General features: G+C 35.8%; 1 protein-coding gene across 1 annotated transcript; it reads left to right on the forward strand.

Annotated features, from left to right (window-relative positions):
- The first annotated feature begins 7,770 nt into the window (after nucleotides 1-7,770).
- LOC123554863 (heparan-sulfate 6-O-sulfotransferase 2-like) lies at nucleotides 7,771-15,764 on the forward strand. The gene is made up of 2 exons (XM_045345236.2): nucleotides 7,771-8,415; nucleotides 14,334-15,764. Exons 1-2 carry the CDS (start codon nucleotides 7,838-7,840, stop codon nucleotides 15,007-15,009), a joined length of 1,254 nt encoding a protein of 417 aa, XP_045201171.2. The 5' UTR covers nucleotides 7,771-7,837; the 3' UTR covers nucleotides 15,010-15,764.
- Nucleotides 15,765-24,830: the final 9,066 nt, after the last annotated feature.

Genomic DNA, 24,830 nt, shown 5'->3' on the forward strand with positions numbered 1-24,830 from the left:
TTCCCAATTTCAACATCTTTTACTCTTGTGTACGTGGGTTAGCATCAATTACTGCATAAAAATCAGCAGCATACCATTTGGAGTATTGTTCTCATGTCTTGCAATCAATTTATTTGACCAAATATGCTGCCCAAATCAGTCGGAGAACAAAAGAATTGGCCTAGGAAAGATCTGATGGATTGTTACGTGAGAGGTAAAGGCGGGAGGGTGGGGTGAACGAGGGGCGACCAGCTAAACTTACTCAAATTTTCCCTGAAAGTATTGAACAACCCCTGGTTCCCTACTCCTACACCTATCAATACGGTTTATATGAATAACGTTATATTCTTTGTTATGCGTAGTCGTTACTAATCTTAGCAGTTTTATAATATACACAAGCCTGACGCAACATGTATATCGTATTGCTCGTATACTTTAAATACATGTACTTGATCCATACGTTTAAACCCTTACTCTGCTGAATTTCTATAATGAACTTGTCCACCTTTCAATTTGGACAGTACCATTAACTATTTAAAGGGGTGCTTACCAAAAAGATACTGACTGAATAGCGAACAGTGCAGATCATGATCAGACTGCACGGATGTGCAGGCTGAGCATGATCTACACTGGTCGCAAAAGCAGAATCAATTGTGTCCGGCATGGTAACGGTTAAATGCTAAAACCTAGACTTGTTAAATGCTAAGTTTTCTTTTTGCATAAAGGTATGACAGTAGTAAATAAATTTGCTATATTATAATTATGTTCTGCATAAAATAAACAATCTTCTGAGTATTGTCACACTGGTCAGTCCTATTGTTAAAAAAATGAATTACTATCCCAATTAATTAATGTTCATAAATGACCTTTAAACCACAAAAAAAAAACAAAAAAAAAAAACAAGAAAAGTAGGGGTGATGGGATGAACCGATGTGTTCGTGATTATCATAAATCATAAATTCAGACAATACAGATGTGTGGCATTGGTCTGCTGACGCGTCAAGTGTGGTGTGCTGTGTGTTGTGTGCTTGTCACCTTCCGCTTTCTGCCTCCACCGCTGGCTAGCCTTCTGGTGAAAAAGGAGCCGAGTGCGTAAGTCTTCCCTGCCAGTACATAGCCTCTCTGCAGACAAGCTCTTTTGCAGTGCCTCCCAGATGGCGCCACACGGTAACTGAGCACCTTGCGGCCTCAGGCAGAACTGCAGAGGACTCGGAGGAGGTCTGCTCCCAGACATGTGGCATGTCAGGCCCACCGGTGTGTGGACACGCCCTGATGCCTATGAAGAGACCCCCAGCTATGGGACAAATAGCTCCTGTGTTCCAGGATAGGGTTTTAACTCGGAACTAAGGGTGAGGTAACCCCGAAATAAACCTAGAGAGTTGAAGACAGAGGTGCCGGACCATTTGCACTCTCTTAACGAACCACAGCACCATGCAATATCGCTATGACTACACAGCCATCCGGTATTCAACAATGTGGTGCTGAATCTTTGAGGTCCCTCCAGGGGGATTCAATGCCGGGCTCTGAGCCTCGACAGAGTCCATCCACAGCTAATGGGGGTCCCTCCTTCAATTCACAACATGCAAAGAGAAGAAGGAGGAACATACCAAGGAGAAGAACGTAACCCGCACCAACCTGTCAGGCTGATGCATTGGAATGCGGAGGGTATCTTCAACAAGAAAGCTGAACTTGAGCATATCCTCCATGAGAAAGACAGCAATGTCTGTTGCATTCAGGAAACTCACCTACAGCCAGAGAAATCCTTCAAAGTCAGAGGATACCAGTGTTTTCGCTGTGACAGAATTGGCAGGCGAAAAGGAGGCATCATGACATTGGTCAGCAACAACATCAGCGCTGTCCAGAGCAACACGCATATGGATGACTCCGAGTTCCAAGTTCTGAGCCTCAGAAAGAACGAGTTCAATTTGAAACTTGTGAACATATACTCTCCAAAGAACAAAACTCTGTCCCTTGACAAAGTTACAACTGATGAAACCAGGTTCATCATTGTAGGAGACTTTAACAGTCACTCACAAAGCTGGGGATATGACCACCTGGATAAACGCGGAGAGGAAATGGAGACCTGGCAAGATGATAACAAGCTAAACCTCATCAACAAGCCAGATGATCCCCCAACCTTTTACTCCAGAAGCTGGCGAAAAACATCAACCTCTGATCTTGCTTTATGTACTGATGACATACATGGACATGTCAAGCGGGAAGTCAATGAACAACTAGGAGGTAGCGACCATCGCCAAGTCCAACTTACTATGGACCATATAGCCTCTACTTCACCTAACATCCCCAGATGGAACTACAAGAAGGCCAGGCGGACCTTTTATCAAAGTCTGAGTGATGAGCTCTGTAAAGTCATTAGAGTGGAAGGTAGAGACATCAACCGGGCTGTCAAAGACTTCAACGCCAGTATACTTAAGGCTGCTTACAGCGCCATTCCAAGGGGAGCAAGAAAGGACTATAAGCCCTACTGGAGTGATGAGTTGGAGAATCTACAGGCAAAGTTATCAGAAGCCAGGGAGGAAGCAGAAAACAATCCCTCACAAGAAAGTAACATCTCTACAGCAAGCCAAGGCCAAATTCCTCAGGCACAAACGGGAAGCACAGAGAAGAGCTGAGAAACAAAACAGCCTCGCTCACCTAGAGCGAGATGGCCAAAAGCTGTGGAGATTGACGAGACAGCTAACGATGAAGAACAGGAAGAGGCTCAGTAACTTTGGAAGAGAATGGTGAACTGTTGACGGGTAAACAAGCGGCAAACACTTTTGCCTCTAACTACAAAGATATTCCAACATCCCCATCAAGGGAACGGCAAAGGAAGCCCGAAGAGAAAAAAGGAAAGGCAGACAAGCCAAGTGACACCAGAATGCATGAAGCAGAGTCTTAAACTGCATGAGCTACAGACAGTTCTTAGGCAGTTGAAGACAAAGAAGTCTCCTGGACCAGATGGAGTCACAACTGAAATGCTGACTCATCTAGGCACTGCAGCAATTTGCAAACTGCTGGAAATTTACAACTACAGGTGGACACAAGGACTGCTTCCACAGATATGGAAAGAGGCAGTCATGATCCCCATCCACAAGAAAGGGAAGGGTCCAAAGAAGGCTGCAAGCTATCGCCCAATCAGACTATGGAGAGGATTGTGAATGCACGCCTGAAGTGGTACATAGAGACTAACAACCTATTCGCAACGCAACAAGCTGGCTTCAGACAATTCCGCTCCACTGAGGACCAGACCACTTATCTATCGCAAGAGATAGAGGACGCCTTCCAAGAGCAGAAAGTCGTGCTTACAGCATGGATTGATCTGCAGGGGGCGTTTGACAAAGTCTGAACTGATGGACACCTCGTCAAGCTGATGAGGACTGGAGTAGGAGGTCACATGCTGAGGTGGATTAAGTCATACCTCCACAACAGGAGAGCTAGAGTCAGTTTAGAACATGCCAACAGTAGGAAGTTCCTGTTGCGTCATGGTGTCCCACAAGGCAGAGTCTTATCCCCTACACTCTTCTTGCTTTTCATCAATGATCTGGTGTCTGAACTACCGAAAGGAGTTAAGGCTGCTCTCTACGCTGACGATCTGGTGTTATAGTGTAAGGAAGAACATGCCACTACAGCCACATACAAGATGCAAGAAGCCATCAACAAGCTTTCAGCTTGGGCTGAAGATTGGTGTGTATCGATCAACACAGAAATTGTCCACGACACTATTCTCCCTGTCGTCAAAGCAGAGGGCTGGTAAAATCAAGATGGGAAATACTTCGCTGATTGAAGCAGACGAGGCAAAATACCTCGGAGTGACCTTTGACAAACGGCTAACCTGGAAGCCCCACATTAGTCAAGCAGAAGGGAAGGCCCGTAGGAAGCAAGCTTGCCATGATGCGCAAACTTGCCGGAACAACGTGGGGAGCAAATGAGCAAATACTCAAGACAGTATTATCATGGACAAGGTGAGACCCCATTTAGAGTATAGCTCAACTGACTGGTCCACTATTGCCAAAACTAACCAACAGGCTTTAAACAAGGTTCAGAACCAAGCATTGCGGATCATGACAAGTGCTACAAAGTCTACACCAATCTCCTTCGTGGAGAAGCTAACAGGCACACAGCCGTTACAAGACAGCAGACATGCAAAGGTTCTGCTTCAAGCGAGAAGTTCAGGTCTTTTCAAGACCATCCCATGAAAGCCAAGCTAGATGGCTACACAAAGAATCGGCTCGAACGGAGCAGCTTCGTACATGAGGCAAAGAAACTCAACCGAGAGTTCAAAACTGAGCTGAGCATACCAACGACTCCCATAGGTAGTGAAGACATTATAAACCCATTAGCGAATGATCTGTCCTCAGTGACAGTGAGACTTGCTGTTCCTCGTCTTGACCGCGGGAAGCAAAATGATGAAGGCATTCACACTTGCTATGATCAATGAAGACTATCCTCCGGAATCATGGACTCATGTCTATACAGACGGATCAGCCACATGCGCCGTCAAAGATGGAGGAGCAGGAGTTTTCATTCAATACCCATCTGGCAAAAATGAAACACTACATGCAGCCACAGGAAAACACTGCAGCAATTGCAAGGTAGAGACTGAAGCACTCATGAATGCCGTCTCAATGGTTGAAGACTCGGCAGAAGAAAGCTCCCCCGTCGTCTTTCTCACAGATACACTGTCTGTCATGGAAGCTCTGATCAACAATAAAGCTCCACAGCTAGCCAGGAGAATGCAGAGCCTGAGTATAACCTGCAAAGTAGCACTTCAGTGGATACCATCCCATTGTGGACTTGCAGGCAACGAATAGGCAGACAAACTGGCTAAGCTAGGAGCTCAGTCAGAACAACCAACAGAACATGTGAGTTACAAGGAGAAAGTCACCATCATCAAGGCACTATGTAAAGAAATTGATATAATTTCTTTTTGTTGAAAGAAAACACACTCTCCTTATATCTTTTCATAAGTTAAGAAACACTTTTCTTCCAAAAAGGAGAGACGAAACAGGTTAAGATCTAGGTTAATTAGTAAATGCGTCACTATAGAAAAACATGTTGTTTTTCTCACGAAGTGCACATAAAATGCATCTAAAGTTTTGGGCAGGTAATACAAAGAGCTATAAAAAATATTTTATACTTCTTTGGGTAATATAAGTGTTATTTTGCAGTAAAATGATGGACATTATGTGTAACTTGAGTGACAATTTATCTATATGTTACGAGAAATATTTTTATTGTTTATTACTTTCGGTTTGTACCAGAATTCATTAATTTTGCTTATGTAAATGATGTATTTGACCGATCTGTATAAATATGGAGACAAAATGTGTATTGTTGGACTAAGCTGAAAGGGGACGCCTGCTCATGACGAAGTGGTGACTTTATATGTAGTCATCCTCACTATATGTACTAAACGTACTGTTCACGGCTAGGGGTGTTCGTCAAATATTTGTAGGTTCTTGTAATTTGGGTCGAACCAATACAAGACTGCAACTGCAAGTAAATTTATCAAAGATAATATTTATTTTATATCATGTATGTCCTTATGGAAGGATAAACATCTGGCAAGTGAAATGATGCATTTCATTAACAAAACAATAAAATGATAATAACAATGCTATTATGGTTACAAAAGATATACAATATTTAAAATGCCCAAATTAAAAATTATATTTTAATGAGGAAGACCTAAGTTAAAACAATAAACAAAACTAACCTGCAAGTAAAAATTTTATCAAAGATAATATTTATTTTATATCATGTATGTCCTTAGGGAAAGGATAAACATCTGGCAAGTGCATGATGCATTGCACTTGTCCGATCATCGATTCCTAAGGGCATAGGTGCACGGTTGCATGGATAAGTAGAAGGGAATATAATAGGATTAACGGGATAATTGTAAGGGTGATATATAGGCCAAATAAGAAGTAAAGGGAATATTGTATGATGAATATATATATATCTTAAAGCTGTCATTTTACGATATAAAGGAATGTACATATAATGAAAAACAACAACCACTTTATTCATTTTATTTATATGTATTATAATGTTACCCTATGACACTCACACAGCAACCACGTGGTGGCTTGGAAGCCGGCCAGGGCTTAAAGGCCTTGCGCTGCGCGCAGCCTGAGAACGAATGAAGACGGAGACAGAGAGTTATGAAACGCTTAAAGGCTTACTTGTGCTAGATGGAATTTTGTTAGCTCTGTCAGTTAGAAGTTATACTATTGGTGACGGAAAATAAACTAGATAGAAATGAAAAACAGTGTATTGAGTTATTTATCCGGAGGACTTAAGGAGCGGCTACGCTACAACTAACGAGGCCAAGGATGGAGGATGCTTTTCATCTCCTTGATTGGTCTGAACAAGTGATGATGGTCAGGCTCCGCTCAGGGCACAACAAGCTCAATGCTCACATGTACAAGAAATACAGACTGGCATCATCGCCAACTTGTTCATGTGGGGAAGAAGATCAGACTGCGGAGCGTATACTTCAGAGATGTAATAGGCATGACCAGGAGCGAGCTGCGACTTGGTCGATAGATACCTCAATCCACCAGAAACTGTATGGAGGCATTGAGGATCTGCGACAAACCACAAGTTTCATCGAGGCTACTGGTCTGACAGTGTAGTCGCGAACGACAAGAAGAAGAAGAAGAAACAATACAGATTTAGAATTCATTAGGAAAGAGTCTTTAAAAGTTACTTCAAATACGTAGTTTTAGTGTTGGTTAATTTTCAATATTCCATCAGGCCAAATGGCCCATGAGGACATACAATACGTACCTGTTATACAAAAGTTGGTGTCTGTCATCGAGGCAATGATCTGTTATACTAATAATACAGGTGCCCGACAATTCCAAAATCTACTAGCTATAATAATAATTAAGGCTCTTTGGAAAACATTGAGATTCTTCTCCTCTGACTAGACGTAGGGGTCAGTTTTCAAATTCATTTTTGCAGAAATGTCTGGATGGCACTACATGTGTTAGTTGTGAAACTCGTCATTTCCCTCTTGAAAGACGTCGATCGTCATCTGGCGTCAATTTGAACTAGGCCCATATGATAATCCATAACAGGTGTAGTGGTTGTAGGTATATATAGGCCCATTCCAACAGCCTTACTGTTGGGTTAACCCATTAGCGACGCGTTTAGAATGTCCGCCTACAGATCACTAGGTCCGGGGTTCGATCCTCGGTAGGGACTGTTGTATTTTACTATAATGGCGGCGAGGATGTTTGACGGACTCATGCAACTGGATGAGGCTAGAAAATGATAGGAGGTTCATTTGATGCCGCGGTCTAGAAACTGGTTGGATGTTCTATCAATGCCTCGGGCTAGAAACTGACAGGCGGTTCAGATGGTGCTTGATCGTTCAATGTTAGAGGGGAGAGGAGTGTAGTGGTTATAGGTATATAGGCCACTTCCAACAGCAATGCTGTTTGGTTAACCTTTTAGAGACGCGGTTAGGCGTGTGTCCGCCTGCTCCGGGGTTCGATTCTCGGTAAAGACTAAGATATTTCGCTACACAGGATTATACAGTGGTACAGATCCATACCCCAAGAATCTTCCTAAAAATGTAACCAAGACTGTGTAACGGGCACCGCCTTCCTAAGCCGGGGTTTACAGGCCCGGTACAACTGTAAACATTTATATATATATTCTTTTATCAGTTCCAACATACTTGCAAATTTCAGATATAGATTATTTTTGCTGTAAAAAAAAAGAATGTAGACGACACCGATATTTAATCTGATATCAATTTTTTACGCATTACCAAAGATGGTGGAAAATACGTTTGTGGGGCAAGAAATTTGTCATTTTTAGCGAAAATACTTCCGTTTAGTCAATGGTTTATGTCAGAACTCCATACATACGATTTGTACAGAAGTATTTCTTTGTGACTTGGTCAAAAAGAAAGAAAATGGGATGGAAAAAGATCATTTCTGTACTGATATTCACATGCTCTTTGGGAGCACTTCTCTTTGTGTACTTGACTCGATCAGATTATATCTCGGTAAATGAGAATATCACGGAAGTTCTTCCACATACTGTCATTCCTATATCAAAAGCCCTGAAAGCATATAAGAATGGAATGTTGCCATATAATGATTTTGAGGAGTCGGACATAGCTCATTCGTATAAAGTGAAACTAGACGAAGAAGATGTGATAGTGTTTTTACATGTTCAGAAGACTGGAGGTACATCGTTCGGTCGACATCTAGTCAAAAATATGGATCTTGAATCTCCATGCAAATGTTACAGGAAGAAAAAGCGCTGTGATTGTTATACAAAGAAAAAGACTATATGGTTATTCAGCCGTTACTCTACTGGTTGGATGTGTGGTCTTCATGCAGATTGGACAGAACTTACAACTTGTGTTGAAGCAGCAATGAATAAAAAAGAAAAGCTAATTAGACCAAGAAGGTACATATTTATCAAGCTGGTCACATTGTCTGACTGGGGTATATATCCATCTGAGCTTTAGTTGCCAGATCAGAAGTTTTCTTGGTTGTCAGACTATTCCCCCCCAAGATGATTCCCCCTCAAGACAATTCCCCCCCAAGACAATTCACTCACGGACAATTCCCCCCACAATGTTATGTAAGGGTGACAGTTCCCCCTCTCCATATTATAATATGTTTAAAGGGTTGTAAAGTTTATTTAATATGGAAAAATTCTATACTCCAATACTGTATATTTAAAAGTAAATAGAAAAACTTATATTTGATGCATTAATTTGGTACCCAAAATAAGGAATTTTTTTATGTGAAGTAGTAGCATTTTGGATAAGTAGCCATGGCTGAGAACTTAATTATTTTTAAAGCAATTTATTTATTTGTTAACGGTATCTATAATGGAACCTCTATGCAAAGATGTATGTAAAAAAAAAAGAAAATATTTACATTTAATAAGGTAATCTGATCGTCAAAATAGCATATAGTTTCCCGATGTTGGACAATAAAACTATCTTAATCATATAAATTTTGGGAAAACTAAAAAGATTACAGTTATGTTAATAAAAGCCAATAATACCACTTTAAACATTAATATGAAAAACTTGATCAAAAACGAAGCTGCAAACATGAATTAAAAAAACGATGAAATATCAATACAATTTTACAAGTTGAAACGTCCTTGGAATTCATCATGAAATTTATTAAGGATGTTACATGTGTCGGTTTGCTTTCATTCCAGAAAGCATGGAGTAATAGTATTTTCTCTGGATAAAAAGTACTATATCCTTACAATACAGGTTTTGATAAATTTCTTACAAGAAGAAGTTGATTGGCATTATCTAATTTTGCTTTATCACAATTTCCAACAAGTGCTTCATCAAAAGTATCACACAAAGTAATACTGATAATTGTCATTATACATGGACAAACTGTTATATTGTTTATAAATATCATAATCACAATTAAAATGTAACAACAACAGTATCATAATTGATTGATCAATGTCAGCTTTGATTACTGTTTTACAGCTGGTAATTCAATCAAGAGGTGTGAAAGATTGACTGGTTACCGTTTTGATTAAATTTGTTTATTGCAATAATGTCATTACGCGATTCTGGTAATCAGCACCTTTCAATCGAGTTGAGAAGTCAAAGGAACAATGATTTGTTTGTATGTATCCCTTAATTATTATACATTTTAATTTTTAGGGTTTTTTTCTGGAATAAATATCCCAAAAAGGTTTGAGATTTATTTTATACAAGTACTATTTCCTGTTTCATGTGTAAATAATCCTTCTATAAGATGGAAGTATTTATCATATTCTACATATATATAAAATCAAATAAAGCAGATGCAGTTGTCCTGTGAGTTATAATTGTCCGTAAGTACTGACCTGGCACTCATTAATCTTTGCCAATATTTTCTGGCGTTTTCATATTTTATGCGATACATTTTTGTGTATTTGTGTCCTGAAAATATCTACATTAGTTAAAATAATGGATACAGTTAACCAATGGCACAGTTAACATAATTATTTAAAAATCTCTTTTTGAGTCTTTTGGCTGAATTTTGTTCTTTAATAAGTGCATCAGTTATCGATATTATACTCTATGATTATAATTATTTTCAAGACACCTCTTTCCATTCACATTCATTAGATGTAGATAATTATAGATATTGAAAAATCCGCAGGGGATTTTGTCCTACACTCAATATACAGATATTAGAAAGAAGAACCTTGGTAATACACAATGGCCCACTATTCAGAAAAATAATAATAATTCAATGTCTTCGAAAAATGCTAAGCTGCTTCTTAAGATAGCTAGGTTTATTAAAGAAGCCACACAATATAGTCAATACACTTAAAAATGATACTACATTATATACCGTGCCGCTAAGATCTAAGGAATTAATGTAGAAAATTAAGAAAAATAATTGTCCTGTTTTTTTCATGGAAGAGGTAATTAAGTATTAAGATTTATCACACCGCTAATATGTAAGGAATTAATTGCATAAATTGTTTTTACTCAAAAATTGATATTTCAAACAAAATAAGAAGTGAAGTTTAACTTACATAAAATCTTTTATAATACTCATAATGGATACTCCTAACCAACCACTAAATTTCAAATTTCCAAAACGCACTTTTGGAATAAAAAATCCTGAACAGCGCTCATTCAGTGTTCAGTGCTTGGGTTCTCTATGATGAGGTACGTATTCTCTGATTTCACATGTTTTCATCATGAAAAACTTTTTAAATCATTTCTTAAATTTGTAACATTATGTAAATGGTAAGAAAATACTGGAGTCAATACCCCTAAAATGTACCAGAACAAAAATTTTCCGGGGAACCTCCCTATACCTCCATTATGGGAGGAGGTATCTCCCTCCAGTACCTACCCCACCTTTCGCGGCCCCAATATCAAACACCTTCCGACGCCTGTCCTAAGAATATTTTCACAATGTCTAACTAAAAAATATAGATAATAGAATAAAGGACATAAATATAATTATCCAATGAACTGTTAGTTACCAGGTCAAAGAATAATAATTTTTTCATGTAGAATAATAAAAAGCTCACCTTAGAACAAAATTAGTAAAAAAAAAGATATTTTTATATCAGTATAAAGAAAAAATAATATAAATAAAATAAGGTGACAATTCCCCCCCAGTTTGGGGGGGAATCGTCAGGGGGGGAATTGTCAGAGGGGGAATAGTCTTGGGGGGGAACTGTCTGGAATTCAGTTTTCTTGTAGAAATACATTTATATAAGGCAGTGGCTAGGATTACGGTACCATAATCCTAGCCTCCGAGTCTAGGATTACGGAAGTTCCATATTTCTAGACAACCCTACGAGGATAGGCTAGGATTACGGAAGTATTTGAGGCATCAAATATAGTTTAGGACATGTATAAATGATGTTGTTAACATACTTTTTTCACTTAAAATAGCGATTTTCACGCCTGTCATACTATTTTGTTTTATCGATCCGTTATTTTGGGTTATGATATATTAATGGTGGCGACTACAGGCCCATTTTTTACAATTTCCATAAAAAATGTTGTTTTTTCTTCTTCTTTTTTAAAAAAATAGTGTTGTAATTAAAAATTGTGTTTTGTTAAGAGTATGTTATTATTTCATATTAATGATTTTGCATTTTTTCCTTTCATTTTCATTGTTTCTTTTCTATTTTTTCTTTTCTCTTTTTTATTTATTTTTTCTTTCTTTTCTTCTTTTTTTATTGATTTATTTCCTTCTTTTTTGGGGTCTCTCTTTTTTTTTTAACATTTGACATGTTTGACTACAGATTTGTAACAGCTGTTACTCTGTTTATAGTTTATACACCCGGTAGCGAGTGCCGCCATTTATGTATTGTTAACCCTAAATGGCAGATCATTAACACGATACGACAGGCATGAAAAAATCGCTATTTCAAGTGAAAAAAGGTATGTCCTAACATATATTTGATGCCTTGTGTCTGGGCCTTTCAAACTAAAGATGGTTAAAAAAAGCAGTCACCGGAAAATAATCCAGTTTTGCTTGACATAAAAGCCGGTTTTATGGGTTTTTAAGGTAATTCTCCCTAAGCCTACAACAACATTGTCATTAAATTACAGTTACACTTCCAACAGATTTTTATGCTCCTCTCGCACACCCCAACATTCTTGGGGGGTTGCTATGTTATTGTCACTTTGTTTGTCCTTCCAGATTTCATGTTGAGTCTGTGACGCCATTCATGGACTAATTTAAGATAAACTGATCAGCATGACATGACTATGTGTTGTATGCAAGAACTTAAATTTCCCCCTCTTACTGTTAGAGTTATCTCCCTTTATTGAATGTGTTCAGATTTCATTTCCAGTCTGTAACTTTGTCATTCATAGATGGATTTCAAGTACACCAATGATGAGCATAAACCATCACTATCATCCTTACTTTGTTTATCTGAAATTATCTCCCTTTATCAAATTTTCCTGTCTAGGGCATAACTCTTAACTACTATACAAAATTTATGCAGACTGCTTACTTACTGTATTAGAGGAAAGTAAGGAAGTGCAGTGTGAAGCCTTTAATACTTAATTTTTCAGTTGCCTACCTGTATTGATATTTTTATACAGGGTATAAGTCTGAAAGTATTGAATGCATGGTTTTGTGCCTGGTTTGTAACTCTGTCATTCATAGATGTTGTGAAGGGTGCAAGAACCATAACTCTTCCCTCCTTACTGTTAATGTATGCAAATTACATACAATGAACAATGTTGGCAAAAAGCCGGTCAATATGAGTATTGACCGGGCCGGCGGTCAATACTGGTTAAAACTGGTCAATACTGGTCGATTCAATACATTGGTCACTCTTGGGTGGTCAATACTGGTTTATTCAACACTTTTACATAATGCACATTAAAGATTAGAACAGACTGTAAGAGTAATGTAAAAATATTAAAGCAATTTGAATAATACAGAATTTTGTTTATTAAAAAGTATAGTGGTCAATGCTGGTCGATTCAGTTTTGGTCCTTGGCAGTGTATCCTGGTCAGGCTCAGTTCTGGACAATATACTTAGACTGGTCAGTGGTCAATACTAGTTTATTCAATACTATCTTCAATTTATCAGTTATCTAATTCAATTTATCTTCTTATAGTAGCCTTTATTTTGAATTAATTAAAAAAAATATTACTATAAAATACACTCATTGAAATGGACAGTACTGGTCAATTCAAATTTTAGTCCTACACAGTATCCTTGATCAACACATATAGTGGTCAATACTGGTCATTTAAATACTTTGATTGCATAACTTATTTTTTTTAGATAAAGTTACCATGTTCAAGCATCCATTTATACAGTGGGATAATTGATCATGACAGCTAATTAGTGACTAGATAGACAGGCCAGCAATATATAATCTTTTGTATATTGTAAGACAGGGTGTCAATTAGGCAATGTGACAATTGCTATCAAAACACAATTAAACCATTTCCATGAAAAGGTCCAGTTGTTCACAGCAATTTTCATTGAATTATATTCCAGTAAAAATAATTAGATTTAACACTTGTGAATCAAACACTTAACTGCTACAGTTTATGAAATACTTTCTACAAATAAAGTTCAGTTAAATTAGCAGTTTAATGACCAGTATCAACCAGTACTGACAAATCAACCACTTTAACTAATTTGGGAGTATTGATTTAGTTGTTTAATTAAACTAAATATAATGCATGCAAACACCTTCATTAAGTCCCAAATGCTCTTAACAGTCATTATTTAAATTGTTCATAAACTCTGCAAAATATCTTAACAGTCAGTATGATTAAATAACCAGTATTGACCAATCGACCAGTATTGACCTGTATTGACCACTTCAGGGAGTATTGACCGGGGCGGTTTTAACCGCCCAACATTGACAATGAAAGGGTACATTTAAGAGGAAGTGCACTTAGTGGCTGTGCAGTGTACAAGGACCATAACTCTACCATACTTATTTTTGTAAGTTGTCTCCCTTTATTGAGGTTTGTTTGACACGGGTATAGCTGTAAAATGAATGAATATATATATATATCACTCGATTTGGAGCGAACCAGTTTCCTTATAACTTCAGCTTTTAATATTACAGAAATTTGAGATATTGTAGATCTGCGTCATTTGTGTAGTTTTCATTATGGGTTTAAAAATTTTCACAAGCAGTATGAATACTATGAATGAAACTGAACTAGTATCTGTTGTTATGAAAAAACTTTAGCCTGATATATGTATCAGTTAACATTTCCATTCAGTTTGATTCAAATGAAGCAGTGATTTCAAAAGCAGTTTCTAGATTCTTTCAAACAAGAGTTGCATTGATAATAGATTTGATATGTTTATATTGTACTTTCCATTTTTTGCAGGTATTACTATATAACCATTTTAAGAGATCCAGTGAAAAGATATTTGAGTGAATGGAAACATGTACAACGTGGTGCCACTTGGAAGACAGCTCGTCTTTTTTGCAATGGGCGTAGTCCGACTTTGGATGAAATTGCGCCATGTTACAATGGCAGTGATTGGACAGGTGTAACGCTAGATGAATTCCTTAATTGTAAAGACAATCTTGCCAGGAATCGCCAGACTCGAATGCTGGCTAACCTAACGAAAGTTAATTGTTACAACACTAGTGCAATGGATAGTGAACGTCGGGACCAAATTTTGTTAGATAGTGCTAAAGAGAACTTACTAAATATGGCATATTTTGGTCTGACTGAATTTCAAAAGTACACTCAGCAGTTGTTTGAAGTCACTTTTAAATTAAAATTTAATACAGAATTTTCACAGCTTCCAGTTACACATAGTGATAGAACGAAAATTACTGATGAGCAGAAAGCCAAAATTTTAGAACAGAATAAATTAGATATTGATTTATACCAGTATGCCAAAGATCTGTTTTTACAGCGAGTTAGAAACATGAAAAAATCTCAGGGTGATGAAACTGAGGTTGGAGACTATGTAGACAATATTAAAGATAGGTTTGATGACTCTGTAGACATTGAAGATGAAGACGAAGATGATGATGGTGGTTATATTTAGAAAAAAAAAGGTAGTTTAGCAGAACTTAAAAGCTCTATGTTCTTAGACAATAAGTCGAATAAAAGTTGAATTGGTTCAGTATACACACTTCCAGTGGCAGTCACAAACAACTTTAAATCTTACAAAGTAATCAATGAAAAACAAAATGATATCGAAAAGAAACAAAACTTTGATATCTCGATAACATGATAAGATTGTAATTTTTTAAAACTTGTTTTAGGTTTTCTTATCTTACCATTATAAGTACATTTGTGTACAGAACAGAGAAATATTGAATAATAAGACAGCTGAAATTAGCAGAGATGTCATAGTTAAGTGGAAATTTAAGCTTTGGTCACATTACTTGTGTCAGGCTGTGATCAAGTTTGGCTGGACCCTGTGTTATATGTCAGAAGTATAATCTGTAAAGGTGATTGTCTAAAGTTTAGACTCTAAACATATGGTATTTACATCAATAAGTCTGTTTTCATGTGCATGTCTTCTTGAAAAGTATTATCTTGAGACCAGGATGGTAGCAAGTATTTTTACTTAACTTAAAGTCTTTAGTTGGAATTAAAGGCATTGACCTCCAGATTTTGGCTGAAAAGTGATCTTCTTTAAAGTTGAAATTTTGTCATATTATGAATATTAGAATATGAGTTTTTATGTACAAACTCTTGAAAGTGCCAACTCAAGAAAAAAACCATCCCTTGTCAGTAATCGAACCCGGGTCGCCACAGCAATAAGAATTTGCCCATGGTCTTGACCAATATATCACAGAGTTTAAAGCTTAATAATTAATGCAGTTTACCTTCAGTACCCTGTTACAAACACTTTTCAATATTGAATGGAAAAATTAGTAAAAACAACTAATTCTTGTGTGTTTCCATGACTTATGATCTGTACATAACTAAGTTTCACATCTTAAGAAATTTAGCATTAATTTTCTGATTTCTAAACAATTTATTGTTTTTTGTTGTACGATCTGGAGGTCAGTGCCTTTAAAGGGTATAAGAATTAAAGTGTTACAGGATAATTTGTTTAGAACAGGGTAAAATTTCAGCTTATAGCGATATTACATGATGTTTGTGATATATTGTTTTTAAATTCAACTTGATTTTGCAGACAGCACAAATTCTAAGTAAAAACAGCTTTAAGATTGTAAGAAAACATTTTGTTTTAGAGAGAAAACCTTTTCATCTGGGCCAGGGACATAAATAGTTATACAAATTATTATGTATACATTATTCCTGTCCAGGCATTAGCTTTAAAAAAAAATTTTTTTCCTGTAAAAAACTTCAAAATGTTGCTTGCCTTCTATTCTACACATAAGTGACATATATATATATATATTTATATGTAGGGAAGTTGTAATTATGCTGACTGCTGGTATTAATATTTACATGCTGTCATTTTGATCCTCAAGACTGAAGATATAGAAACATTGCTTCAGTAAGATCGAATCCTTGACATTCTTGAAAGTGATGAAGCTTTACTGGAAATTAACCATTTTTGTTTTGACTGTATGAAGTATATATGGAGAATGATCCTACTCCCTGTTATGTCAGCTTCCATGTCTACATCCACAGCATGGTTTTGATGCACCTTCAATGTACCTCTGTCTTTACTCTTTAATAGTTGACATAGAAATTGACTTTGTCTGTCCTTCGTTTTAAAGCAGTCGCAAATTTCATATTTTTGGACAGTATCTTTTCAGCTGTTCTTCACTATAGAAATTACACAGATATTTTTAGGTCGACTTATCACAGAATAGTCTGAGCTGTTCTTCTTATCCTAGCGTCGGCGTCCATTTTTTGCATGCAAGTACATACAGCTATAATTTAAAGGCATACCCTATTGCTTTGAAACTTACTTTTTCTTTGTCTAGGTCAATTACCAACGTCACTGGGTCAAGTCCCATTACTCTGACATGCATTTTGGCCAAATTATGCCCCCTTTTGGACTTAGAAAATCCTGGTTAAAGTTTTGCATGCAAGTACATATAGCTATCATTTAAAGGCATATAACTTTGAAACTTGTTTTTTTTCTTTTTCTAAGTCAATAACCAACCTCACTGAGTCAAGTGCCATAACTGTGCATGTATTATGGCTAAATTATGCCCCCCCATTTGGACTTAGAAAATCCTGGTTAAATTTTTGCTTGCAAGTTACTATCTCCAAAACCAATGCAGATATTGAACTGAAACTTCACATGTGTCTTAGGGGGTATAAAACTAAGTGATTACAGTTCTGTATACAAGTTACTATCTCAAAAACTAATGCAAATATTGAATTGAAACTTTACACCTTTTTTCGGGTTTATAAAACTAGGTCATAGCAGCAAGTCCCAGAACTCTGACTTGTATTTGCAAAATTATGTCCCCTTTTGAACTGAAAAACTTCTGGTTAAAGTTTTGCATGTAAGTTTCTCTATTCAAAACTAATGCAGATACTGGATTGAAACCTACTTAATATTTATGGTAATATTCCTACTTCTGGAACAACAATTCAAATAGTTAAGAATTGGCTGTCTTACAGACAGCTCTTATTCAGTTTGTCACCTCCTTACTTTGAAGAGGACTATTTCAACTAACAATATGTTTTGTGAAAAATATTTCAAGTTGGGTGATGTAAGTACATGTAATACTGTTAGAATTTCTTCTTGATTATGTCTGGTCTGTTAAGAAACTTCACACATGAAATGTTCTGTTTTCTCTTAAAAAGCAATATTGCATGGGTATTAATCACTCCTGCAATAGCTCTAGCTTCCTCAGATAAGCTCAGTTTTTCAACCTGAATCAAAATAGTGGAGCACACTGTCTCTGACAGCTCTTGTTATTCTTGCTACAGGTCTGTAAGTCCTGGAATTCTGTAAGTTTGTATTTTTTGTGAAAGTATTGTTGCTTTTGTTTGTTTGTTTAGTTTCTTTTTTATAAAATTGCCAGGAGTTAGCTTATGTCAGTGTTCAAATTTTGCATTAAACTTTTTGTCATGAATTGATTGTAAACTGGTGCTTAATCTGTAGCAAATCAAAAGAAGTGCTGATGTAGGTTGAAGAGGACAATTGAAATTGGATTACTGGTACATGTAGTACAGTTTACCAGAGAATTTTGTTATATTGTGATCTCTCACAGTCTGCGTCTTGTCTTTTCAAATTTTCTTCAAGTGGCATTGCTTCTCTGAAACCATTTGAGCCATGCCATGAGAAAATCAACATAGTGGGTTTGCGACCAGCATGGATCCAGACCAGCCTACGCATCCGCGCAGTCTGGTCAGGATCCATGCTGTTCGCTTTCAAAGCCTATTGCAATTAGAGAAACTGTTAGCGAACAGCATGGATCATGACCAGACTGCGCGGATGCGCAGGCTGGTCTGGATCCATGCTGGTCGCAAACCCACTATGTTGGTTTTCTCATGGCACGGCTCATTTGGTTGAAGGTAATAAGAATTGGCTTGCATGTGTCTCTGATCGTCCCCTGTTAAGAAATAATTAATGGAAATGGGCCTTTTCTGACCCTGTACATAAATGGATATAAACGTTTTGATTGGTCAAAAACAAAACGTGACTGCAGAGAGGTGGTACTTGTTTTCCTATAATGTCTTTTATAAAAAAAACAGTCAAACTTTGAAATCTTTTCTCTGAAGCAGCTAGTCTGATTTCAAAAGTAATTATTCAAAGGCAACAGTTTCTTCAGTTTGTCCATGTTTGTTTTTGTCCCTGTTGAGCTGTGAAACTTTGGTGAGCTATGTTTATTGTAGCCATCCCCACTCTTTATATATATAACTGTACCCGCAGTCGCATTGAAAGGATACATATTTTAAAAATTAATGGTCAGTATTGAGAGTTCAAGGTTGTAAAAACTTACCATAGATACTCGTGTATAATGTGCAGTTTTTTTTTACCCCGGGACAACTGAGTGAGTGAGTTGGGTTTTACGGCAAATCAACACAAAATGGTCATATATCGCTGAGAAGAAGTTATATTGAAAACGCCAGTTGTAAAGTATACCTTAAATCATTTATGTAAAAATGTAAAGCATATCTAAAATCATTTATGTAAAAATATAAGGCATATCTAAAATCATTTATGTAACAAATTATATAAGCATATGTTAAAATATCAGCTGCAAACATAATAATATTGCAAAAGATGTGAATAAAAATATGAAATGTTCAGATTCTTTGATAAATTCCTATCTGCTTTAAAAAATCGTGGATGTGCATTATACACGGGTATCTACGGTTTAAAAGCTTGGTTTTCATTGTAAATGACTGACACTTCCGCAATAACAATTTTTCTGTTAATTTAATATATTCATTTTAAAAATTGATTTTATGAAAGTTATACACTGTGATCATTATTTTTATGTGCTGCCATTTCTGATGTTTAAATGTTTATTTTTTGTGTTGGGAAAATATAGGATAGTACATTGTATATTAAAATTATTTTTTGTAGTGTTTTATGTTAAATATGTTTATATAGGATATCAGCTTGTCTGAAGATTGTATAAAGATTATTTAACAAGATATAAGACATATAAGCAGGGGTCTGTGAGACCAGTATCAACCATTGCTTTTTAAACAAACATAATGTACATGTCAGGGCATGACAGCGAAGATGTTCTGAGTGCATAATAAAATAAAGAAGCATTTAAAACTGGTTCGCTGTAGCATCATCATGTGTTGATTACTTTACAGTTTCAGAACTCTCAGTTAAAAAAAGTAATGTTAGTACAATTAGGAAATTTCAAAAATATATAGGGAAAAAAATGTCAGGTAGAAATTAAATATTGAGGATTTCTAGTTTCTGGTACACATGTACGTTGTGTATTTTGTTGAGTCATTTTTACATGAGATTATTTTGATAGATTTGTTTTATTTGTGCCATAAATTTAAGATATAAATTATTTCTAAATCTGTTAATAGTTTTACCCGGTTTCATGCCTTGTCTTTTTGATTTAATATGAATAAGACAAAACGCATTCCAGAAATCGCCTCATTTTTGTGTTTCATACAAAATCCTTTCTTTGGACCTATTGTTAAATTAACATGATCGTGTCTGGATCTTAAACGTTGGACTTTTTATGCTGCTGAAAAGGGGAAGCACATATATGCTGCTGCTTTATTTGTCCTTCTGTATGTTCATCCTGCAATTCTTGTAAGAACTATATTCCAGCAAGCAGTTATTGCCCTTTGATTTTTTAACATTTGTATAGTAATATTTGCACCATTTCTTGTCAGGAGTATTCCTCACTTGTTGAAATGCAATGAAACTTTATAGGAAAACTTTATAAGAAGTTTCACTCTCAAGAAGAGATTAGCATTTTACCTTTATGTTCTGGTCAAATGATTTTTCATCGAGTTATTGCCCTTTGATTATTCAGCATTAGTAAAATATAGTGCCATCTTTGTCCGGAGTAATTCTCAGCAACAACTGGCTGTAATTCAGTAAAAAGTCATAGGAACCTTTACTCTCAAGAGAAGATTTGCATAGAATCTTCTTGTTCCGGTCGGATGATTTTTCACCGAGTTATTTTGCCTTTGATTATTCAGCATAAGTAAAATATAGTGCCATCTTTGTCCGGAGTAATTCTCAGCAACAACTGGCTGTAATTCAGTAAAAATTCATAGGAACCTTTACTTTCAAGAGAAGACTTGCATAGAATCTTCTTGTTCCGGTCGCATGATTTTTCACCGAGTTATTTTGCCTTTGATTATTCAGCATAAGTACTACACTATAGTGCCATCCTTTTCCGGAGTTTTTCCTAGCAACCACTGGCTGATTTTCAGCGAAACTTCATAGAAAGCTTCACTCCCAAGATAAGATGCACATAAGAAACTTCTTCAAAAGCTTTGCTACTAAAGCAAGGTATGCACCCAGTAGATGTATTTCACCTTTGTGCTTACAAAATGTAATAATTATACTTCATGGAGCATCCATAAGTTTACCAATATTTTCTTAAATTAGTTTACATTGATATTCAAGGAAAAGGAAATCCAGTAGACATGTAGGCTTCTGTTATTTCTCCTCCACACAACATGGCTGCAAATAGTTTGCATGGACATATCAGACAGGACTGCAATTCCATGACAACAGTATTGTAAAATCATTTAGTATGGTGTGCATGAAATTTCGTGTCTTGAGCCAAAATGGCTGTTTCCTGGGGATATGACTTTGTGAAGAATAACTGAATGGGAGTTTTATTTGTTCATTGAGATTAAATGTTTCGGATTAAGCTGAGCAAGAAACCCATTAAAATTAGTCACCCACATATATCAATGAGTTAACATTAGCCTGTAGGGTGATAATATCATGTAATACAGTGATATCATGACAATATGTGTTAAGGTTGACAGTGGGTAGAACCTTATACACTATCATATTAGCAATTTTCATTGTGCTATTGTGATGTTGCATATCCTAGTGTCATACCATTACTTTTATGTTATAGTATTATCACCTTGGTGTTATCACTTTATCATCACCCATGTTGCCGTTCTGTTGTTTGGGAAATAGATTTTAGTTTTGCGTGCTTTGTTGGCAAATAAAACATGATTTTGAGTTCAGATGTGCTGTAACCTAATCATGAAGGCCAAAGGCCTGAGTGATTAATTACGATACATCTGAATGAAAAAATGTGTTTTATTTGCCAACAAAGCACACAAAACTAAAATCTATTTCCATTCAATTAACATGTTCGATTTACACCAGGAAAGTATACTAGTCTGGAATCCTTTTTTAGGCGTAAATGGAAGCATTATTTCCCTTGTCACTAAGCTATGTGTTCTTTTAGCTGTTCCGTTTCACCCCCCTTAAAATTACGAATTTGCAAAAAAAAAAGAATTCAACGTTCTGTCTTTGAGTAAAAAAAAATGTAACTGCTTTGATCACTAAAATCCATTTTCTGCACACATCAATGCAGACAACATAAGTTACTACAGTATTTACCTCACATGATTTCTTTGATAAAATGCGGTTTTTAAATACGAGAGGGCCCGCCCGCTTAGCTCAGAAGGTAGAGCGTTGGTCTACGGATCGCGGGGTCGTGAGTTTGATCCTCGGGCGGGGCGTATGTTCTCAGACATTGTGTCTGAAACCATTAGTCCTCAACCTCTGATTCATGTGGGGAAGTTGGCAGTTACTTGCGGAGAACAGGTTTGTACTGGTACAGGATCCAGGATCACTCGTTAGGTTAACTGCCCGCCATTACATGACTGAAATACTGTTGAAAAACGGCGTAAAACCCAAAACAAACAAACAAATATGAGAGAGTAAACTGGAATAGCCAAAAGTAGGTCATTTTGCAGAACGTGTTAATCGACAAGACAATCCTTCTTTGTTTATATAAAAGAAAATCTTAAAAGTGTTAGAATCGATGATAGAACACTGTACCTTGTTAGAGTTGAGTAAAACATACGCTTTAGAAAAGGATGACTTTGTGATAGACATTGTGTCTGAAATCATTAATTTTGTTATCCGACTCTAATGCATGTGGGGAAGTTGGTAATTACTTACGTAGACCAGATTTGTACTGGTACAGAATCCAGGAATGCTAGTTAGTTTAACTGCCCAATGTTACATAACTGAAATATTGTTGAAAAATGGAATTAAACTCCAAACAAACAAATTTGTGATATACAAAGAATTTCCAGATAATGTGATAAATGTCCATATTTTGCTGTTGTAATTTACAACATAAGAGTATGTTGATTACTTTGAACTTTAAAAAAGTTCAGTCAGAATGGAACTTCTAAGGAAGCATGAAAAGTTCTGGCAAGCCATACCAGTTGAAATTCATTACTTTTTATGGATTTAATTCAAATTAAAAAATACCAAGATGGTGAAATATAGTTATGTGAATACAAATTTCTGTGAATTTTCATTTTATCTTTATTTGAACTGATGACACAAATCATTTTTGTCCTTGTTTTTACATGTATGCTACAAAAAAATTAAGAAGACAAAATTCAAAAAATATTTTATGTGCATCTGTTTTAGATGGCACCTTACCCTATTCTAAAAGTGCATGTTCAGGTGTTTTGGTGAAGGCATTACGAGAAGATTACAAAACTTGTTTCAAGAGAAAATTTTTGCTGTCTCCAATTTATGTAATGTATACAACTGTAAATACTTTACCATTTGTTTTAATATCTTTAAAGGAATTTAGAAATTTTAGTCTAGATATATGGGTGCTTATTGTGTATTTTACTTATATCTGAGTGAAGTGTATCACACTAACCTGTGATGATGGAAATTGTTTCATCTGATGTCACTTTCAATTTTTTTTTTCACTTTCTGGGGCAATATCCTACAGTTGTAGACTTTTCCAACTAGACCAATAACAATTTCATGAAGTCAGCCAGTTCTAGTACACTTAGTTTCTTGAAAATTGAATTGAAAATAATTAAATTGTTAACTCCTGTTTTGTTAAAAAGGTATGACATTTAAACAAAATTAATATTCAGGTAAAATCAAGAGGCATGAGGTAAAAATACTGATTTGAAATGTTTGTGTAATTAAACTTTGTGTTTGATAGTGGATTTTTCCTGTTATAAATAAGCTCTGCTTAAATTAATTCACTTACTCTACCATATGTTTGTAATTCCTGATACATATAAATCTGTTGTCAATATTGGCCCATTCTAAAGAATTTTATGACCAAGTCCAACTGTTTAGGAAAGACATAGTGGTAATGTGGTGACTAAACGTAAGTGCATAAAAGAAAAATTCCCAAATTTCTTCTCTAAATATAATTATGACAGAAATGTTAAGATTTGATAATTTAAAATAGTTTTATTAGTTAGATAAGAGACATTTCAGCATAAACCATCCAAACTCTATGCACTTCGCTTTCAGAGAGATGAATTATGGTATTTTCGTACCTAAAGTGTTTCTTGTAGCTTAGAAATACACACAGTATAAGATCAATATATTTTTGAGTAATATGATGCCCAACTTTTAAGAACCCATGTGAAATTACTCATTTTGCCAATGCAATGCATGGCTCACTCAGTAATTTTCCAATATTGTGTATGTAACCAAAGAGCTATAGAAATAATACATGTATTACTAAGCAGCTGTTTAGTTGTAACTAAGTATGACTGAATAATTTATATACAAGATATTTAATTAACAAAATGGTCTAGTTGGAAAAGTCTTTAAGTATACAACAGCTTTTAAGGGTATTATATAAATAGCAATGTTCAAACTTCATATAAATATTTAAGAACTATTAAATAACTGTATTGAATTTAATATCATCAAGATGAACATTTATCTTCCATTAATATTGTTGAATGATTTGCTGTTGTGCCATGCTAAAACTACATGCCTATGTGATGTAAACATACAAGTATGATTCAACTTTTTTTCCCCAATTGGCTTATTTTGTTCAGGCAAGATTCTTAACTGTCATAGTTGCATATTATTACATGGTCAGTGTCAAAGATGTACTTGCGTTGATTCTATATAATACTTTGCACTTTTTATGCACATTTCATGTGCAATGAACATGTTATTATGCACCTGTGATGTGCACTGACCATGTTATTGTGCACCCATGGTGTGCACTAATGTTATTATACACCTGTGAAGTGCACTAATGTTATTATCTACATGTGAAGTGCACTAATGTCATTATACACCTATGAAGTGTACTAATGTTATTATCCATCTGTGAAGTGCACTAATGTTATTATACTCATGTGAAGTGCACTAATATTATTATACACCTGTGAAGTGCACTAATGTTATTATCCATCTGTGAAGTGCACTTATGTTATTATACACCTGTGAAGTGCACTATTATCATACACCTGTGAAGCGCACTAATGTTATATACA

Source organism: Mercenaria mercenaria, chromosome 7 (genome assembly GCF_021730395.1).
Source record: "Mercenaria mercenaria strain notata chromosome 7, MADL_Memer_1, whole genome shotgun sequence".
Classification (NCBI taxonomy): Eukaryota; Metazoa; Mollusca; class Bivalvia; order Venerida; family Veneridae; genus Mercenaria; species Mercenaria mercenaria.

Excerpts from the sequence above, each read along its gene's own strand:
- LOC123554863 (XM_045345236.2), top strand. The coding sequence starts at position 7,838 with ATGGTTTATGTCAGAACTCCATACATACGATTTGTACAGAAGTATTTC. Across the intron at positions 8,416-14,333 it reads AAGCTAATTAGACCAAGAAG|GTATTACTATATAACCATTT; the intron begins GTACATATTTAT and ends CATTTTTTGCAG.